Below are 21,791 nucleotides of genomic sequence, written 5' to 3'. Positions count from 1 at the left end.
CTATGCGTAATTGTATGCAGCTGGTAAGTGCACATGTTGCAGTTCGTCACTACAGCCGGTAAATGTGCATACGTTGATGGGTCAGGATGTCATTTCCAGCGATTCATTGCAGTAATGAGTAATGGAGGGGAGGGAGGCAGCATTACGAGTTAGGAGGTGATTAATATGAGAAGTGCAAAGAAATCTAAGTGGTTTTGATAGGAAATTGAATGGGACTCAGGTGAATGTATGACTTTGACAATTATACGATTTATTATAGATAAGACTTATGCGAGTTTTAAGGTATATTGTTTGGCTCCTATTCATGATTTGAAAATTGCTTGCCATTATCTTGCCTGCCAGTTTGCCACACACGTGACTTTGTTTTCAATTCCGGCGACATCACTTGAGCACTGCTTCACATGATACCAAGTTATGTCGGTATCCTGCATTTAGCTGTGCTCAAATGAATGGGTGGTGGTGGCGGGCAATATTGTCCCATAATTGTCCCATCTGAAAGTTTTACCCCATTCATTTCATGGGGGCAGAGGCAAAGGATAGCAATTGATGAATATGTATTATGATGATGAAAAACTGAATTGTAATAGCTGACTGTTGGATTTAAACCGAAGGTCATGGGCAGTGCAACTGCGGAAAATGTACCTGCAAAGTAGGATGGACCGGCAAGATGTGTGAGCACCCTGTATCCTGCCCCTTGTCACTCAAAGGCAGTTTTAAAAAATGTAAAGGAAATTCTGACCTACCCTGTTCAGGAAGAGGTAAGTGCCAACACTTCTTGCAGTTAGCGGTCATAAGTATATTTAATGTGATTTACTTTTAAAATTAATCAGCCAAAAGGAGATCAGAAATCTTGTTGATCCTTCTAAGCTCCGAGCCGATCATCCAACACATCTGCTCGTAGAGAACACTGTGTTCCTTTCTGCACTGCTGTCATGACGTAACACAGAATCTTTAATTTAAGGGAATTTATTTCCTCTCCTCCTCCAAAAGTAGACTGAGCATTGCAGCTCAGTATGGAATAACATGTTCTTTCCTTTTGGCTTGAGACCAGAACATTCCCTAACACTGAACTCATGTAATGGAGCTAGAGAACTTTTCAGGTAAGGGATAAGATTGTGTTGTGTAGCTCAGACTGGTTATGTAGTAATGTTATCAGAGGCATAGACACTGGTCTAATTTATTTTACCAATCCAACATCTAAATCATTCTACACATCTGTCCCATCATTCTAACACCCTGAATTCTTTTAATTTCCAGAAACTTGTCTAGTTATTTTTCAAAACCCTTTATAGTTATTTTTCCTATCAGTGTTGATTTTGTAACATACAAACCAAATAGGAAGTAAATTACTGCATCCAGTGCAGAAACAAGCTGGTTGCTTCTATATAAAAGTATAAAGGAAGCGTCCTTATCTATTGAGATTTCTCTTGATTTTAGCTCTTACCTTTTATCATTAGCTCTTATCTTTAGCTCTTACCTTTCACCCACAAAATATACAGTCAAATCACTTTACAGTACATTCTATGAAGCACTTTGAAACATCTCGAAGACATGATGAAGCTCTATTCCAAATGTAAGGATTATTATTATTATTATTGTTATCTGTGTAATTGTTGAAAACATCAATTCAAGGTACCAGGTGTAAAACTCTGGACAAATCGGAATTCAACACAACTGATAAAAGGGAGAACTGTGAGAACACACGCCAAAAAATCAACTGGAAAACTGACTTGTACAATTGAATTAGTATTGAATATTCAATCTTATCTCTACTTGTATGTTGATTGTGTACTTTTACACTTGTTGAGGCAGTAAAAGAAAGTTATATTCTCTAATTGGAGCTTGGAGCATTGTGTCAAGAACAACACCTCATTTTGATAAACCTACAAAACAATCTACACATAATCAGACCTACTCTATGTAAGTAGGAAGACAATAACAAAGAAAATAGACAAGAACATTTAAATATTTAATATTACAGCATTCATTTGATTAATCTGCATCTAACATTTGAGTAGTTTTATTTGTGTAGTATTTATATTTGTTAAGGCGTCTGTGTGCTGAAAACTGACAAAACTATTTAGCTTAGGAAGACATGAATTTCCTTCGACATGACAGCATTTCAAAGGTTGCAATTAATACCTAAGAGCACCTGCTCTAGTACATTTTGGAAGAGGGTGCACTAAGCAGAGGGAACTCCATCCCACATTCCCTTCACCTCTCTCCCTCCCTTTCCTCCTTCAGGGCACGACTCAAGACCCTCCTCTTCACTGTGCCTTCAGCCACCCTCCTACGCTTCCTGCCCTCCGCCCTCCCTGATCCTGACCCCCTATTCGGGTCCAAATCCCTGATTGTTCAGCACCTTGGGACATCCTCCCGACGTGAAAGGTGCTTTACAAATGTAATTTTGTATTATATCTCTATCTTAATACCTCAAACTTTTCGAGGTAGGTATCATTCCTTGCCAAGTCAGAATAAGAGCTATTATACACATCAGCAATGAAATTCTGAAAGTTTTGCTTCAAAGTTTGTGTAGAGGTTACAGAACAAACCTCTAATTGATGCATTTCTATGACAGCTATTCTGCAGTTAGCCCTGGGCCTAGTATAACTGCTCATTGTTGTGCTTCACGTTCCTCACTGCTGGACATTTCCATTCCATTCCTCTTAGCGAGACTTGTCAACTCTCACTCATTTGAAATGAGATTGATTCCAATTGATTTGAAAATGTAACTTAAATTTGATATTTCTTTCTTACTCTAAAAATAAACACAACTCAAAGTTATTAAAGAGGCAAGAATATGTCTCAGTCATTTTGAAAAAGAGACTCAGATGACCCTATTATTTCCTGATGTTAATGGCTATGCATTTTGCTACTTTAAATTCACTGCACTAACCCCTCACAGAACCTAATGTAGTTTAAAGTCTTTTAAAATGAATTGCATGTTTCTACATCATGTCATCTGTTCAATGGTCTCAGCAGACTTATGGGTCAAAAAAGCTTGTGGACATATTGGGAGTTATTCCAAAATAATTTCGATGGGAAATTCGATTTTAAGTGCTCATTGAAAGATTTGCTATATAGCTCTTACTGAATGGAGCTGAGTAACCCCTATTGTTTACATAGGCAAAACTAGTTTTGTGTCCGTTTGAATTCTTCAAGTAAAACCTGGTGATACATGAGTTAGATCAAATTGTAGCACTTTCTTATACGTGTGACTGCTATGTTAAGGTGGAACAATGTAAAAACCTATCACCAGTTTCTCAAGCCTTATCGACTGAAGATTTGTCATTTGAGTAGGCATGAAATGCTGACATTTTCGGTGGCCTATTATTATGTGTTAAAATGTGACATTGCTGGAGAAAGCATGAAGGACAGAGGAGGACCTCTGTCAGTGCTATCTTTCTTGCCACATGTGCAAATTTGTGCCAGAAAATAGCAGGTACCTTGCAGCAATCATTACCACCGTACACCTCTGCTACGGGCATAACTGTGAATCACTGAGGAGATTAGCCGCTAGCAGATAGATTTAGAAATAGGCATTACCCTGAGGTTAAGCATAATGTTACTTGTTTATCAAGAGAATTGCGTTTGTTTTCTGAATGTTGTGGCATGAGTGTTGTAACCTTTTTAAACTCAGAGAACTACAGCAGGGTGGAATGGGGGGATTTTATTGCTGGCAATTAGTATGTACCTTATGCTAATACATGTTCACAGTGAACTAATGCAAGATCAGATTTAACTGTTAGATGTGATGCACCAGTTTGTGTATTGGAAAGCTGTGGGTGGATGAAAATGTCTTACACCTGAAGATAAAAAGAATCAAAATGTTGCAAACATCTTAAAATTCAAAATTTCCCTCCTCCCCGAGCATATTGATAGGAATGATAGAAACTGAAATTGAAGCTTTTCAATAACTTAACAAAGTGCTAGAAATTAAAGCTTGAAGATTCAGTTTGCAGGTTGGGAGATGCATGTAAACTGGTGATACCTCCAGCTGTTTCATTTAAGCTTAAAATGCTTTCCATTTCTGTCTTATCTCCAAACCTGTATGGCTTAGCTATTGTAATCACAAAGCCAGGAAGACAACTGTTCAGCCTTGATATTTTTGAGCAATGTGCTCAAGTATTTTAAAATTATTTTGTAAGGTATTCTGCAGTCATTCACTAAGAAACGTCATAAATTTATCAGAGTGGCTTCTTTTATCTGCTATTATTGTCTGGGTGTTCTGGTGTTCTAGCAGTGAATTATTTCCAGTAGATTATTCAGGCCACAGTGTGCATCTCTATGGGAACACTTGTGTATTACTAATTACTGATCTCTCATAAGTGGGAACCTTATCTTGAGGACAATAACTGATGATCAAGCTACCAATGTTAAGACAGTGTTACTCATTATTACTCAGCCACAGGAGCAACTACCAAAGCCACAGTATCACTGGAAACCAGGATACTGAAATAATATGAATTCATAACGAAAGCTGCTTGAATACATAGCTTGGATGTCATGGTGACAGACTGATATGCCCACTGTTACAGGGCCACAGATGTAATTTTAGCAATGTCACTGGGGCAGTGAATTTACCCTCTGTGACAAATAGGAGAAACAGCAGAATGAAACAACCTGGGGCGATCTTCCTCATCTCATTGTAATACTGCCTTGAAGCAGATTGTCTGTCACCCTGTTATTGGAGATTAGTTTATGCTCTGGGGATATTCATGATTTAGAGTAATCCAAATGATAGAAGAGAAGATTTAAAACAAATAGAAATTGTGGAGAATATTATTTAAAATTTGATGATTTTACTATATACAGTTATCCTCCTCTAATAATCTAATTTTAAAAGCATTGATTTATACTGAGATATATTATTGCAGTGCAAGACATTTTTTGCTACCTTGACCAGTGTAGCCAGTGATTTTATCAATTGAACCATTGGGGAAGCTGTCTGATTTTTTTCTTAATAGGCATGAAAATTAAACTTTAAATTTAACAATAACTTGCATTATATAGTTCCTTCATGTGAGGTAGCATATCGGATGCCTAGTAGACATGCAGACAAAGTAAACACAATCAGCGAATTTAAGAAGCGGGAAGCATTGCTTACCAATCTTCATTCCTCACTCATATCGTTGGATATCGAATTGCATTTTAGTTGACTTCTAAGGCTGACATTCCACTACAGTACAGGGAAGTTCGGTATTGTCGGAGGTACCGATCTTCGAATGATTTATTATACTGAGGTCCCTTCTGCCTGTTAAGGGGAATGTCATAGATTTATTACATTATTCAAAAAGAGTAGGTGGTTTCTTCCTGTGTCCTTGCCAACAATCTCCCAGATAAATTTGTAATTCGCTTTATGGCTGCTGTGTGCAAATTGGCTTAAACATATAAAAATAAATTGAGTTGGTTTCAAGATAACTGTTTGGATCTTCATGAAAGACAACAAAGAGAATACAGCGGTGGGGAGCAATGGCTCGATACACATTAACAATGGGTGAAGAAACATAAAAATTGAGTGCAAATTGAACACCAACCATAGGTGAATATGTCAGTTAGGGCCAATCTGTCACTCCAGACGGAATGCATCCTTTATTCCCTGTTATAAAGCTGAAATTCCCATTGCATGAGAAACTGGATATGTTTCACTTGGCCTCATAAATGTAACATTAAGTTTGTTCAATATAATCCCAAACAATGTGAATTAATTAGAGTAGAATTTTCACATCTTGTTCATGCTACTAAAGTTGTAATATGGTGTGAAAATCCCAGTATAAAGCTCCCAGCCCCATACTATTCCTCACTTTGTCCCATGCAGGATAATGTTGTACTGCTTTTTTAGAATTATTTCAATTCCAGGGTAAAATGCTAACCCAATGAGGTACAATGACCTATAAGCCAATGCTGTATTCTCATTTCCATTTACCTCATATTGTAGCCGAAATCTGAGTCTTTATGTCTTTATAGTGCACTGAATACTGCTAGTGGTGTCAACAGATGAAAACACTCCTGTGATGGTCAAAAGGGTAACCTGATGAAGAAGGGATACTTGAAGAAGAAACGCCTTGTACATAAGGCTATTGATTGAATAGAAAGGCTTTAAGAATAATTGCCTGCAGTTAATGCTCATTATATTTAATTTAATTATAGTTAATAGCAGTCTAGGTATTGTTATTGCTGTCATTTGTAAATATGTGAAGATTTTGAAAGACTACACCCACTAGTGTAAGCAGAAAAAGAGTCATAATTATTTTTCTGTACCAACCTGAGTGCTAGAGTTCAGACAATGGGATTTGAAAAGAAAAATACAGTGGAAATAATAATGTTGAAGCATAATGGTCATAATTAACAAAATCATGCTCTGTTTCACATACGCAATTGTCTTTAATGGACTCTTTTGTAAAGGTCTTTGTTGGAAGCAACATAAATTCAATTGAACACAATCAGCAGTACAGTTTATTCAGTGAATAATGGTGCTTTAATTGAAAAGGGAATGGATAGTGTCACTGGTAACGGTTTAGTACATAATAGATACACTATTTGGAGCCTGTTCTTAAGAGTCAGAAAGATATTACATAAAGAGAGTAATTTGACTTTCTATTAACTTTGTACTGAGGTATGGCTGCTTGAGACTCACGTCAACATAATCTGACCATGGTAATTGTAAGGAATGAATTTGTATGGTAGCTGCCAATTATGTACAGTGATAATGTTTAAACTGCTTAAAATTAGAATTTTTTTATTTGCATAGTTTGAGTTAAAAACCTATAATTTGTTGCATCTTTGTGCCAATTACAAGATTTTCTACTCAAATTTAGAATAATTTGCATTAACATGATATAGATTCAAAGACACGGGAGAGTAACATGACTAGTAGTAAAATGAGATGCCAAATGTATCATCGTCATCAGTCAGTCAATTCAGTCAGTCAGTTGCACAAGGGCAGACAGCAGAGCATAATGGAGCAGTATTGAAGCACTACTAGTAATATCAACAGTTGAAAACACTCCTGCGATGGTCAAATGAGTAACCTGATGAAGAAAGGACACCTGAAGAAGAAAGGCCTTGGCCATAAGGTTATTGATTGAATAGAAAGACTTTAGGAATAATTGCCTGCAGTTAATGTGCAGTATTTTAAAAATGGGTTCAACCTTAGAAAACCTTAGAGAGGCCTAGAATTCTGATTAATCAAGTCTGCAAGTCTATTTTGTTCTAAAATTTAAGACCATTCTTCAAAACTGTCTTAAATTGGAAGCTGGCTATTAATAACCATGGAAAATCTGCTTTCAACTCAGATCCACGGAACCTTCAGTTATGAACAACAACCATCTTATCAGCATTTCTATAACCACTAACATCAGCCACAGAAACTAAAAAAATCACTTTTCTGCTTATGTTTAGAGCAAATTACCTAATGCAAATTACCTAATAGTATTTTGGGGCAAGATACCTGATGCAAAAAGACTGCCTGGTGTCTGAAAGCTCTTTCTTGCCACACATAAGAAGAGTACATGTGCAAGAAAACATGTGCAGCATGAAAATCCCCTGAAAAATAACAGCTTAGACAAGTACGTTTTAGGTCCAGACAAGATTAAGTGCATTTGAGCATGAAGTACTTTATCTGCCACGCGCTCTGAGATTGGATCTTGCAATGAGTCCTAGGCTTGTTTCATTTTATGCCACAGACAGCAGAATCCTCCTGGACTGTTCTTGGTAAGCCACCATTAATCTTTAATCATGTTATGTTGCTGAAACAGCTAGAAGAGATTTGGATGGAGACAGCCATTACGGTGGTGTAATAGTCCAAGGTTTATTAAGTAATACAAATAGCTTAACTTATTCTTAAAACAGACCACAGATACAGTAGAATCAATATTGAGAATCACTGGGAAGTTCGTTGACCCTCTACATAATTCTAACTATTTGAAAGTTACTTCTTCCATTTATACCCCAATTTAGCCCATGTGACCCTTACAACCAAAAATGGAATTCAAAGGTTGTTTTGTCCAATCAAATCCAAAATTCAAAATAGCCAATCATATCCCCAGACTGGTTCATCCAATCACATTTCCTTATTCAGGGTACTCCATAGATTATCAATGTTTAATCTCAGGAATTTGGAAATTGTTCTCCAAACCTCTGATAACAAGTGTGAAAAGTTCACTTCACCAGTTAATTATTTCAATTGACACCTTAAAGTCGTAAAATCTTTTCCCAACCAGACTGCAAGGTACCAAGGGTTCAATTAATCAGGACAATGTTCTATCCACGGGATATCACACACTATTGGTAGACCTTCAAGCTTCCAAATAAGGAAAGGAACAACATCCATCCATATCAAATGTGTCACAGAACCCAAACACACAGATTTCAACTCCCTTTTCTGGTCCAAGTTTTAAAACACGTTCCTCAAGATCAATCAAGATATTGCTCCCAGTCCTTACATACACCCTGGGTATCAAACAATGATGTTAACCATAATCTTAGAAAACCAAATGCAAGTTATAATCAAGGTCTTACCAAAGTGACCTATGTCAAAAGCATTGAGCCCCCGTCTACTTTAAAAACAACAATGCGTTATTTCCACTTAGAAACATACATAAAATACAAGATTACCAGTTATTTTCAGTTTATTAATATGATGCTTTAATGTCAGTGACCTAGTTTTAAATTTGACTACAAGTACAGATCAGCCATGATCTAATTAAATGGTGCAGCAGGCTCGAAGGGCTGAATGGCCTCCTCCTGTTCCTATGTTCCTATGTACCATATCCTATTTTTAAAATTTTGTTCATCCAGCTGTCTTCATGTTGGAAATACCAGCCTTTATTTACTGCTGTGACTGGTTGAAGAATGTCTCTTTTTTTGTTTGCAACACTCATTTAATCACAGATATTTCCTGCTGGAAATACTTGGCACAGTTTGTAACATCCGATCTTGGCAGCATTCCCTCTCTTTCCATATTGATGTTCTACACAGTTGTCTTATACACATTATGGTGCTTTTCAGATTATTTTTTTCAAAACTTGACAACATTGCATTTTTCCATATTAACGTCATTATTCTTATATTTATTTACATTCAGAAGACATATTTTACCTGTAGCATTAAAAACAAGAATACAAGGGATATCAGAAGGCCATCACTCCATTTTTTCTTCAAACTATGTGCAATCAATCAGGTGCACTATCCAATCCGTTTAATCTCCTGGTGAAAGATGCTAAGCCTATTCAAGGAACCTGTCATCAATCCAAAAGCTTAGAATTTCACTTCTTCTCATTTTATTTTCAAACATCATAATCATCTTTGCCACAAATGCTAGAAACTTTCCTGGTTTTGCTGAGGTAGAATGTTTTGACCTTAAGAATGAAACAGTCCCAATTTGGGCTTTCTTTAAAGACCAATTGTGAAAATACAACACCGTTTTCAAGAAACACAAACTGCTCTGAGGTCGAGATCTGGGTGTGATTTGAATAATGGGAGGTGATGTAAGGCTGCCTCAAAAAACAAGTTTTATACCAATTGGACTTCAGATTTGCAGCAGTATAACTGCAAGTATAACTGCAACCAGTATGAAGTGAACATTTTAAATCTTATTTTTTGTTATAATCAAGTCAAACCCCCGTAGCTGTTTCAGTAGTGTGGTTCCTGAGCCAGGCAGATCTGCAGTAATCCAAGAAACTGCTGATGACAGACCAGACAACCTGGCTCATTGGCAAGACTTGGATGGGTAGACTGGGCACTGGGGACAGGAATTTTCCCTAGTAATCCTGCAAACTAAAGCCCTAACGAATAGGGTGGTTTTAGCTGAACAAGCAACAGGAAGCTTGGTAGCTGGTGTTCTCAGTGGTTGGCTGTGCGAGTTAGCCAGTTAAACTCCAGCAGTACCAGAATGCACACTTTACGGTCCCCAAGCCTTGCCCCTTACTAACCCATACCAAATAGTCTCCAGTATTAGGTACACAGGGTGGATCCCTCTGGGGAGAGGGTGCACAGTCCATTCCAAACACAGGGGAAATTTCCATGCATAGAGGGCATACATATGTGAAGTGCTTTGAGACGTCTTGAAGACATGATAAGACGCTATATCAAATGCAAGGATTATTATTATTTTTTGTTTTGGATACGCTTAAGCATAGTATCCAAATGTGACAATGCCCAACTGACCAAAAAAAAATTCTTACTAATCAAGTTTTGACTCTTGCCAACTTGCACCTTATACTCTCTGGAATTGAGTAAGGAGGATGTGTGCATGCAGAGAGAGAATCTTTTGTCAACATTAACACTTCACCAGTATTTGGACTGTGGTGAGAAGAGCCTTTCTAATTTTACATTTGAGAATATGCTCCCCAAGTTTTTAATCTGATCCAGTGATATGCAGAGCTTCATTTTGCTGAGTACGAATCAACATGGCATGAGGAACAGAGCTCAGCACTGTTAGTTTCAGCATAGCTGAATAATATAAATTATTTTGATTGAAGACATTTGTATAACATGTGGTAAGGCAATCACAATGTACCTGTAAAAACTTGTATTTCTGCTCAATTGATTTTTTACAGAGTAATATATTTAATATATATATATTATAAAATGTACTTTTACAGCACCATATTGCCTTCCCATTACAGCAGCAAGCTGTTGCTTAAAACAGTCCAAGGTTATGCAAACAAAGTCTGAATGACAATATTCTACTTTTTGATAAAGTAGCTGGAATGACTATAAGTGTGTAATGATTCTTGTGTAGCTTGCTGTGCACTTTGATAGAAATAAATTAGATATAAAACTGGTAATCTGCTGTAATTCTGTGGGGACAGTTAAAGGTGCTCAACCTGTACATCCCTAAATGTAAAGTCCTCTCACAAGTTGACACGCCCTTGTTTGTTGCCCAGAATTCTTTTGGATGGAATAGAAGACAATGGGATCAATATACTGGCAATGTCAATGTTTAATACCAGGATAGTAGATAGTAGGAACTCCTTTCAAGAGATATGGTGAGCAGTGCAACACAATTGGAGCATTGCCACTATCCTCCTGAACAAAGTCCAGCCACACATAAGAAATGGTAAAGAAATAGTAAAGAAATGGTTTTAGGTAAATTATCAGGTCTTAAAACTGATAAATCTCCTGGACCTGATGGCCTAGATCCTAGGGTTTTAAAAGAGGTGGCTACTGAGATAGTGGATGGCTTGTCTTTGATCTTCCAAAATGGGAACATATTAGCATGGATTGAAGAGTGGCTAACGGGTAGAAAACAGAGAGTAGGGATAAACGGGTCATTCTCGAATCGGCAGGATGTGACTAGTGGAGTGCCACAAGGATCAGTGCTTGGGCCTCAGCTATTTACAATTTACATCAATGATCTAGACGAGGACATTGAATGTAACGTATCTAAATTCGCGGATGACACTAAACAAGGTGGGAGAGTAAGCTCTGAGGATGATGCAAAAAGATTGCAACGGGATATAGATAGGCTGAGGGAGTGGGCGAGTAGGTGGCAGATGGAATTTAATGTGGGGAAGTGTGAAGTTATTCACCTAGGTAGCAAAAATAGAAAAACAAATTATTTTCCAGAGGGGGAGAGATTAGATAGTGTTAGTGTTCAGAGGGATTTGGGTGTCCTTGTATACCAGTCTCAAAAGTTAGTTTGCAGGTGCAGCAAGCAACTAAGAGAGGGCGAACGGCAAGTTAGCGTTCATTGCAAAAGATTTAGAGTACAAGAGTAGGGAAGTCTTGCTGCAACTGTACAGGGCCTTGGTGAGAGTATTGTGTGCAGTTTTGGTCTCCTTATTTAAAAAAGGACATACTTGCCCTAGAGGGGGTGCAGCATAGATTCACTAGGTTAGTTCCTGGGATGAGGACACTGACCTATGAGGATAAGCTGAATAAACTAGGGCTATATTCTCTAGAGTGCAGAAGAATCAGGGGAGATCTTATTGAAGCATATAAGATTCTTAAAGGGCTGGATAAAGTAGACACTGAGGGTCTGTTTCCCCTGGTAGGAGAATCTATAACCAAGGGTCACAGTTCATGGAATTCACTACCCCAGAAGGCTGTAGATACTCAGTCCTTGAATATCTTCAAGGCTGAGACTGATAGATGTTTAAAAATAGAGAGATTAGGGGATATGGGGATAGGGCAGGTAATTAGAGTTAGGTCTGAAGATCAGCCATGATCTTATCGAATGACGGGGCAGGCTCGAGGGGCCGAATAGCCTACTCCTGCTCCTAATTCTTATGTTCTTATGTTCTTATACCTTCCGTTGTGTAGTGGTTCCACCAGCTTGAAGTGTGGAGATTCAGTTGTAGCTGTTTATGTCTCAGGAACTAGAAGCAGGTGGAGGAGAGAAATGAGGATGATCTCAATGCTGAGCTATAAGGAACAATTAAATATGATAGGGCTCTTCAGCCTTGAAAAGAAATGTCTCAGAGGGGACTTTAGAGAGGTATACAACTTTCTAAATAAGATTGTAAAAGTGAACTCAGAATTATACACCAAGGCAGAAGAATAAGAAGGCACAGGTTCTGCAGTGTAAAAGGCAATTTCGAGACAAACATCACCAAGGCAGAAGAATAAGAAGGCACAGATTCTGCAGTGTAAAAGGCAATTTTGAGACAAACATCAAATGCCAACCACAGTCGAAAGCTAAGATCTGTGAGATGGAAGTTTGATTTCACAGGCTCGACTTCAAGAATTTCATTATTGAGAACATATCAGAGGATTTGCTTTTTAAGCATAAGAAAATATCATTGAACATAACTGAGCTCCAGGGGGATGATCTTCCACTGATCAATAAATTTACCAACATTGGTTGTGTGGAACTATAGGCATGTTTACTAACCAGCAGGTATCCAACCTAATCCAGGTCTCAAACCAAAAGATGAGATGAATCCAGGCCAATTTCCAGTCTTGACTGAACTGAAAGTTGATGTTCAGTTAGAATATTAGAGGCACAGGAAGTAGTTGCTATTTTTCACAGCTAACTTGTACCAGAATATTGGGTAATATCTAACTATAACGAAGTATGAGAGAACTGGGGAGAAGCTAACCTTCCAATCTGCTACATAAAAGGAAATAGCATTATGAAAGGGATTTTAAATGTGTTTACTTGACATCCCTTATTAGGAAAAGTGTTGGATACTTTTATAAAAGAAGCAGTTCGAGAGCATTTAATGAGAGTAAAGGTAATACTTTCAAGCAGGTTGGACGTACTGGAATTTAATGCAGTGAATGTTACATATTTTCACTTTTGGAAGGATTATGAAAAAGTCCCTCATGTATTAAAGTGAAAGCTCTTGGTATAAAGAAGGAAGTAGTAAATTGGCTAAATAATAAGATTTAGAGTTTGGTTTTATAGTTCTAATTGGACAACTGTAGTCAACAGAGAATCCTCGGGAGTTATTTCCAGGATTCCTTTTAATTTTATTTTAAAATAAAACATTTTAAAATCTTTACCGATGCATATTCTATCATCACTCTTTTTCCTTCTTTTTTTCTCTTCCTTGTTCTATGTCTCATTTTTAATTTTAATTTTTGTTGATATTTTCTGCCTATTCACCCACAAAATATACAGTCAATTCACCATATAATAATAATCCTTATATTTGATACAGCACCTCATTACTTCTTCAAGATGTCTCAAAGCGCTTCACAAAATATACTGAAAAGTGTATTGACTGTATATTTTGTGGGCGAAACGGGGCAGCCAATTGCACACAGCAGTGTCCCACACACAGTCATGAATTAAGTGACCAAATTATTTTTTATACATATTTCTTTTTTGAAGGGATTATTACCCCTGGAAAAACGATCCACCAATCGACTAAAAAACGGGTTCTTATTTACTGCTAGGTGAACAGAGGCATGTGGAGTAAGAAAACTTGCCCAATATTTTGCTTTGTCCGGGAATCCTCAGGAGCTGACAGCATCAGCATCCAAGGCTGCACTCTCCATCTCTCAAAGCCACTCAGGAACCTTGGGGTTCTGTTCGACCCTGAGCTGTCTTTTCTTCCTCATATCTGCGCCACAACTGGCACCGCCTTCCATCACCTTCGAAACATCGCCAGACTACGCCACTACCGCACCCCTCACGCTGCTGAAACTCTGGTTCACGCCTTTATCACCTCAAGGCTGGACTATGGAACTCTCTCCTCGCCGGCCTTCCCGGCACCTCCCTCCACAAGCTGCAGGTCATTCAGAACTCTGCAGCTCGTGTACTGTCCCGCACCAGGCTTCGGGACCACATCACTCCCACCCTCGCTCGCCTCCACTGGCTCCCCATCCCCCAGAGGATCGAATTCAATAATAATCCTTGCATTTGATATAGCGCTTTTAATAATAATAATAATAATAATAATCCTTGCATTTGATATAGCGCTTTTCACGTCGGGAGGACGTCCCAAAGCGCTTCACAGAATAGACTGTAAAGTGAATTGACTGTATATTTGTGGGCGAACGCGGCAGCCAATTGCGCACAGCAATGTCCCACAAACAGTCGTAGATTGAAAATGACCAATTTATTATTGTTTTTGGATTTTTGGAGGGATTATTATTAGGCGTGTGGAGTAAGGAAACTTGCCCAAGGTTTCGCCCTGTCTGGAATTGAACTCAGGTCTCTCACTTGCAAAGCGAGTGCTCTAACCACTGAGCTACAGGACTCCACACATCGTCCTTTTCACATCGGGAGGACGTCCCAAAGCAAGATCCTCATCCTCACCTACAAGGCCATTCACGGCCTTGCTCCCTCCTACCTCTCCGACCTACTATCTCCTACCTACCTGCCCGTACCCTACCCCGCCCCAACTGCCCTACTATCGGTGGCCGGGCCTTCAGCCTCTCAGCCCGTAGGCTCTGGAATTCCATCCTCCAGTGCCTTCGCCTTGCTTCCTCCCTTTCCTCCTTCAAGGCCGGTCTCAAGACCTTTCTCTTTGACCGTGCCTTCAGCTCCCCTCTCAACTCTCTACCCCCTCCTCGCTCCCTCCCTTCCCTCCCCTCACCCTGACCATTTCCCCCCTGCTCGGGTCCTGACCCAACGGTCCAGCGCCTTGGGACGTCCTCCCGACTTGAAAGGCGCTGTATAAATGGAATCCTGTTGTTGTTGTTGTAGAAGCCAGGTCCTCTCACTTGTGAGGCAAGTGGTCTAACCATTAAGCTACAGGACTCCACACACTAAGCTACAGGACTCATAGTATACTCTGTGAAGAGCTGTGGGACATCTCAATGATGTGATAAGGTGCTACCTCAATAACATATGCATTTGATAATATAGGATTATTATCAAATGCAATGATGATTCTAGTTTTTATTCTAAAACCTTTACTTTATCATGGCACTTATTTCTTCCAGCTCTCACCATGATTTTTTGAAGTTTAGTTGGGGTACGTTTGAAATGTTTTGGGCATGATACAATACAGATCAAAATTACATTGCTTAGCGCCTTTCATGCCAGGTGGACGTCCCAAGGCACTGGACAGTCAGGGATTTGGACCCGATCTGGGGGATAAGGGTCTATATCAAATTCAAGGAGTATTACTAGAGCTTAGTTTTAAAAGGAATGGACCCATCAATGACAAGTTAATGATCAATGAAGGGTGAAGGTTGCATCATAGATGTGTTAGGGAAATAATTGCAGGGTCCTTGAAGCTCAGTGAATCCAGATGATGGATTTATCCATTGTTTTCCAAAGATTAAATAAAATGAATCAACAAAAATATCAAATAATTGAATTCACATTAAAATTGTCATCAAATTGAATAGAGGCAGTTTATGAAGTTAACAAGGGTGCATGAGTACAATGTATATGTCTAAGCCTGAGCACTAAAGCCTGTAGACATATTTAGAGTTCTATCCAGTTGGTGATCAGTGCAACTGTAAGAATCTAAGGATATTTGATTTATGGTGGAATCAAGGAAGGAATCCAAGGATTCCCATTATTCCCATCAATCCATGGGAGCAGTATGCAGAATTAAATTGTGGAAAGTAGATATAACAAGCACAAGATGAAGTATCAGATTAAAACCTGGATAATAGGATAAAATGCCTAGCCTTATCTAATTCCTATATTCATTGGTTCTTATATTCTGCGGCTCATAAAGAGACTTTAAGTATTGTTCGGTGTTTTACTGTCAATTAGCCATAAAGAATGTGAAGGATATCAAACAGTGTTATGATGATGGATTAATATACCTTGATTTTACACTTTAGACTCATGCCGCCAAGCACACACTGTTGCGATTGCATGTCTTCAAACAGACAAAATACAGTTTTCACATTGAGCCAAAGTTGGTCCTTTTGGTCAATTCAAGAGCTGTTTCCTCCCCAGAACAATCCAAATGAAATCGATCACTAAATACAGTGAACTCCTGGTAATTAAACCCTGTTATTGGTGTCTTATATGATCACACGTCTTATACCATATATGTTTGTGGGGATGGCGCTGGGCGCAATTGGCTGCAGCGTTTGGCCCGCATAACACACACAGTCACTGCACTTGACAGTGTGTCCTGTGAAGCGCTTTGAGACGTTTCAACGACATGATGAGGGGCTGCATCGAATGCAAGGATTATTATTTTTATTATTGTCATTATTATTATTATCATAATTATTATTGTCATTATTATCATTGTTATTATTATCATTATTATCACCATTTTTATCATCATTATCATTATTATCATTATCATTATCATCATTATTATTATCATCATAATAATAAAAAAAATTGGAAAAAACAATAACAATTTGGTCACTCAATCCATAACTGTTTGTGGGACAATGCTGTGCGCAATTGGCTGCCGCGTTTCGCCCACAAATATACTGTCGGTTTATTCTACAGTATATTCTGTGAAGCGCTTTGAGATGTCTAGAAGACATAAAAAGCGCTATATCAAATACAAGGATTATTATTATTATCATGCTGTCAATATCCTGGCCGTGCAATTTGTGAATAAGGGATAAAATGAACAAAGTATTTTACAGGCACATATGACTATACATTATTATTGTAGTTAAACAAGTTTTAACACATAAACTGACAGTTGTGGGGGCTCGGACTGCTCTGTCACACTGATAGCTGCTTGTCCCGTGCAGGCGCAGTGTGTCTTGGTATACGTTTTCCCAGCCCCAGAGCTCCTGAAAACCATGGAGGACACATACCTACATAGTCACACTGGAGACAAAAGTGCTGTATCAAATGCAAATATTATTATTATTATATAGAGCTCTTCTCCCTTGGAGTGACAATAGATCAGGAGTTTACTGTATTGAGTATGTAATGTTCATTTCTTACATATTCTGCAATATATCTTTTTATTAAAAACAATCTGCAATAATAATTGCATATTGTAGAATCTGCGATAATAATTGCAGATATTATGGGTTTCAATATGCCTGTAGAAAAGAGTTTCAAAAACAAAGTAAATGTGTTCAATCCTACCTACTGAAAATCAAGAAAATATGCAATTAGTTACTCAGCTACCAACCTCCTTTTACTTTCCAAGCTGCATTGTAATAAAGTGTAACAAATGAACATCACAGCTGATTTAGCCAGCTTTCACTTAGATTTTTTTTATTTAAGCAAGTGCACAAATTGATGAGATTATTAATAATTCATGAACACAATGGATCATTTCACTAATTTCTCAGTTGGCAATAGTCAGTAACAAAAGTTAATAGTATTTCCTGGGTGAAAGGTGTATAATCAGGTAGCTAAAGTAATCAAGTCAAACAATTGTATCTGTGGGTGCATTTTGGACGGAAGTAAAGCTCCTGTGAGGATAGAAACAATTTGCTATTGATTGATATCTGGAACTTCTGCTGCAGGAAATATTCGACAAATCCTTTATTTAGTGAGTTACATTCATTAGCTGGATTCATATTTAGATGCTGCATGTGAACTAGAAAGAAAGATATGGTCCTGGTCAGTCTTGACTGCACAATTCACAAACCCATAATTTTGAAGCCTGACCCAACCTTCTCCCTCCCTCAACCTCCACAAAAATCTGTCAGTCTGAATCGCATTCAGCCCACAGCTAAAGATGACTTCTTACACTGGCTCATCCTAATGCTTTTTAACCTCTTCATTTGATATTATCATTATTTAGACCCTAAAATACACAGTATACTGATAACTAGAGGTTTCAGTCTGAGTCAGTTGGTAGCCCTCTTGTCTCTGGGTCAGAAGGTTGTGTTCCAGTCAGTTGCATATTAATTGCAAATACAATTAGTTAGTAAGTGTCAGCTTGGCTTCATTGGTGGCTCAGTTGGTAACACACTCGCCACTGAATCAGAAGATTGTAAGGTCAAACCACAATCCTCCAGATACATAGATTTTGTACCTCATGGCGGTTTGTGGAACATTGCTGTGTGCAAATTGACTGTGACATCAAATGCAAGGCTTATTAGGCAGGTTAGTTGGTAATTTCAGTGCCATTGGAATTCATCTATACAGATAGTGACTATCTCGTGTTCAATCCCTGGTCTATGCTAAGTTAGTTGCTTTCAGACAGTAGGGATGCTGCATTTTGCCAGTTGGTGAACTTACCAACCTTAGCAATATGAGGGATTTCCCCAAATAGATAATTGCCAGCAAGGTCAGTAACTACCAACCTGCGCAATGCAATGTCTCAATGTCTACCCTTGCACATGAAGAATAGCCATTTGAATGAATACAAGAGGGCAACTGATTCACTGGGAGGAATAACCTAGCTTGAGCAAGTGTGTTCGCGAGGGCAGGCAATTGTTAATTTATTTTTAAAGAAAATCAAAAATATTATTATTGATTCTCAAACACTACTGAGATTTTTTCTTCCGAAATGACTCGCTCCAAGAGCTATGTAATCTACAGCACTTCCATTTATCTCACTGTTCTTTTTCATCATCACAAACTACAGAAGAAAATGCTCTTCCGCTGCAAATCCACCCATTTTCTCCACACTTGAGTATGTATTTGAAGATGACAATCAGAAATCCGCAGCCACCATCTTTTTTTCATGCTGTGCGATTGTCCCCAGCATAACACTACACACCAGGCAGAAAGCTATTGGAGATCGGTTGTTTGTTCAAATTGTATTTCGAGTGCAAATGTTCTTCTGTAGTTCTTTTGTGATTAATGCTTTGTTCACGCCTGGGGTCTTGAAGGGAGAGAATGTCACTGATGTCACAAAATGAAATAATAAGTGAGGTGAGTCATTTGTTGATTCCTGACCCCACCGATTCTTTTGAGATTAATGGTTTCAGCACAATTATTGGAGCCAGAAAGCTTTGAGCAGCACAGCATTTATTCACTCAAGTGGGTGTTTTTTTGTTGTTGTCATTTCCCCTCCCCCTCATTTTTGCTGACTGCCTCTTGAAAAGAGCAACCAAATTATATTCCTTGCACTTTCAACCAAGTGCACCAGATTAGGGTTTAGGTGTACAGATGCTGAGTTGTCACACTAATTAAAGTGCACAGTTGGTAGGCAGACAGAGAGAGAGAGGGAGAGAGAGAAATGTCTGCAGAGCAAAGAATCAGGCAATCAGTCAAGAGCAGCTCAAAGATCAAATGTCAGATTAAGTTACAAAAAGCTAATCAGTGAACTTCATAAAGCCTGCATCCATTCGCTTCACTTTTCCTAGCTGTATTAAATATTGGCTGACTACAATTTGTTCAACATGGACATAGAAATTTTAAGTAGAAGACAAGTGCCTTACTTATAAATGAATAGCTTGCATCTTTCTTCCTGTTTACCCTGTATCACCCTTGTTGTGCTATCTGTATTGGAGAACTAAAGGTGCTGCTGGAAGATTATGCTGAGTATTTCTAGCTTCTCAGACATCGTTTGGCATCTTTGGACATGGGGAGAGGAACGAAAACAAAGACAATTTCCCTTTCCATGCTTGAATGACACTTTCTGCTGACAGGCAACACATCTAATGCCAGCCTTGAGGATGCACATTGCAGACATTTCTGGATAAGAAAATTTAGAAACTGAGTGAGATGCAAGCAGAACAAATGCAATTTCAGNAAAAAAATCACAAAGATAGAAACATTGGGGTAATATTTGTAGTAGGATTTTATTAAGGAAGGGTTAAGGAATATATTTGTCCTTGTTTAGCACCAGCTAGCAGAGGACACACATTTATTCAGTTCTCGGGTTGAGCCTCCAATCTGCTCAGTCTGCTGCTACTGTGAACTGGTCGCTAACTTTATATAGTTGATTTCCCGATGTAGGCTGATGCAACCTTGTTTGTAACTTATTGTAGGATGTTTAACTCAGGATTCTGAGCCTGATCATGTGCTTATCTCTGATGTCCACGTATATGGAATCCCCTTGCCCTAAGAGGTCAACTAACCCAGCACAGATCCATTGGGGGCCTTTCCATTCTGTATGATTCAGGATTTATAAAATATTGAATCTTGTCAGTAACGAGATGGGGATTAAGTTAACTTGTGGGATTTCCATTCTTTAACTCTGGAACAAAATTCCTGAGGGTCCATGCGATGCACATCCAGCTACCTGCAAAGAATCATATTTATGAATCTTTTGGGAAGCCTTTTGCAACTCTTGCATTTTCAAACTCAGCATGACAGTGTGTAATAGAAGATTTTTTTACAGTTAAGAGATTTTGGGTTAAACTTCAGAAGAGAGAAGTGCATCGAATTCCCTGCATTCCAATACTATATGTGACTATATGACCAGGATTTGGAAAGTATTTGTAAATACTGATTGTTGTCAGCGACCAGATGTATATTGCTTTGCTCCAGTACAATCTTCTGCATAAGTATACAGTTCACATTCATTTACTGACAATATTCAGTATTTACAAATTCTTTCCAATTCCCAGGCAGTTAGCGTCAAGTCATTGACATAAATCGAAGGGATAGCTTGGTCACACCATTAGACTTGATGCTCATTTTTCACTTTCAGCAACTGCATGAATAACTAATCCTACAAAGAAACATACTTTTTAAAATATGATTAATATTAATTAGGATATTTGTTGAAGAAGACATTTTTATTTATTGGAGAAATTGGAAAATGCTGCTACCGCTAACTGTATGTTTTATAGGAACTGTAACAAATTTAGCAAATCTGTCAAGAGTTAAGATTTTACTTTTATACAACAATGCTAACAGTAGACTGTGGGCTGCTTAGCATTTGCACTCCACAGTTCAGGGCACCAGATCTCTCAAAGATGCAGTAAAGGAACTCTAGGTGCAGTGAATTGCAGAACCTCTAAGTATGAGAATCCTGTTGAGGATTAGTGCAGCACTAATGAGGCAGCAAATTAGCACCTACTGTGAGTGAGTGACTAGAATAAATAGTGGCTGCAGATGCTTAGGGGTCTTTGAAAACTGGGTTATATGCGATTTTTTGTTAGTGTACTGAAGGGAAATCATTCATTATTATCCACTTCAGATTTTCTGATTAATTATCATGATTTGTGAATTAAATAATGTCAATGAATTGTGTGTTCTATTTTTCTTCAGGTATTTATTTGCTTACTCTCATGAGGTCCAATATGTAATGATTTCTAATGGAATTCCCTTATAAGGAATCCTAGTTTAGGGTGACCTTGCCAACAATCCCTTAGAAAAAAATGATTACTTGCTTCATAGCTGTTTGGGAAACATTGCTGTGTGCAAATTAGCTCAGCACCCTGGGCCTAATGTTTGAGCCCAAAGCCTTCAGATTTCAATGGTCCCATTTTTGTTGCCGATTTGAGTTTCACTTCACAGAACATCAGCCTAATATTCATGGAACAAGATAAAAGAAGATAATAGTGAAACATAACAAACAACACAAAATAAGTAT

General features: G+C 38.3%; 1 protein-coding gene across 1 annotated transcript in view; it reads left to right on the top strand.

Annotated features, from left to right (window-relative positions):
- Positions 1-21,791, top strand: part of itgbl1 (integrin, beta-like 1) — a 148,190-nt gene that overhangs the window by 82,315 nt on the left and 44,084 nt on the right. The window contains exon 7 of the mRNA XM_007887032.2: positions 612-758. Coding sequence (XP_007885223.1) covers positions 612-758 — 147 coding nt within the window. The remainder of the gene's footprint in view (positions 1-611; positions 759-21,791) is intronic.

The sequence above is a fragment of the Callorhinchus milii genome, unplaced genomic scaffold, assembly GCF_018977255.1.
Source record: "Callorhinchus milii isolate IMCB2004 unplaced genomic scaffold, IMCB_Cmil_1.0 Scaffold4, whole genome shotgun sequence".
NCBI classification, from domain to species: domain Eukaryota; kingdom Metazoa; phylum Chordata; class Chondrichthyes; order Chimaeriformes; family Callorhinchidae; genus Callorhinchus; species Callorhinchus milii.
This window is presented reverse-complemented; position numbering and strand designations above follow the sequence as displayed.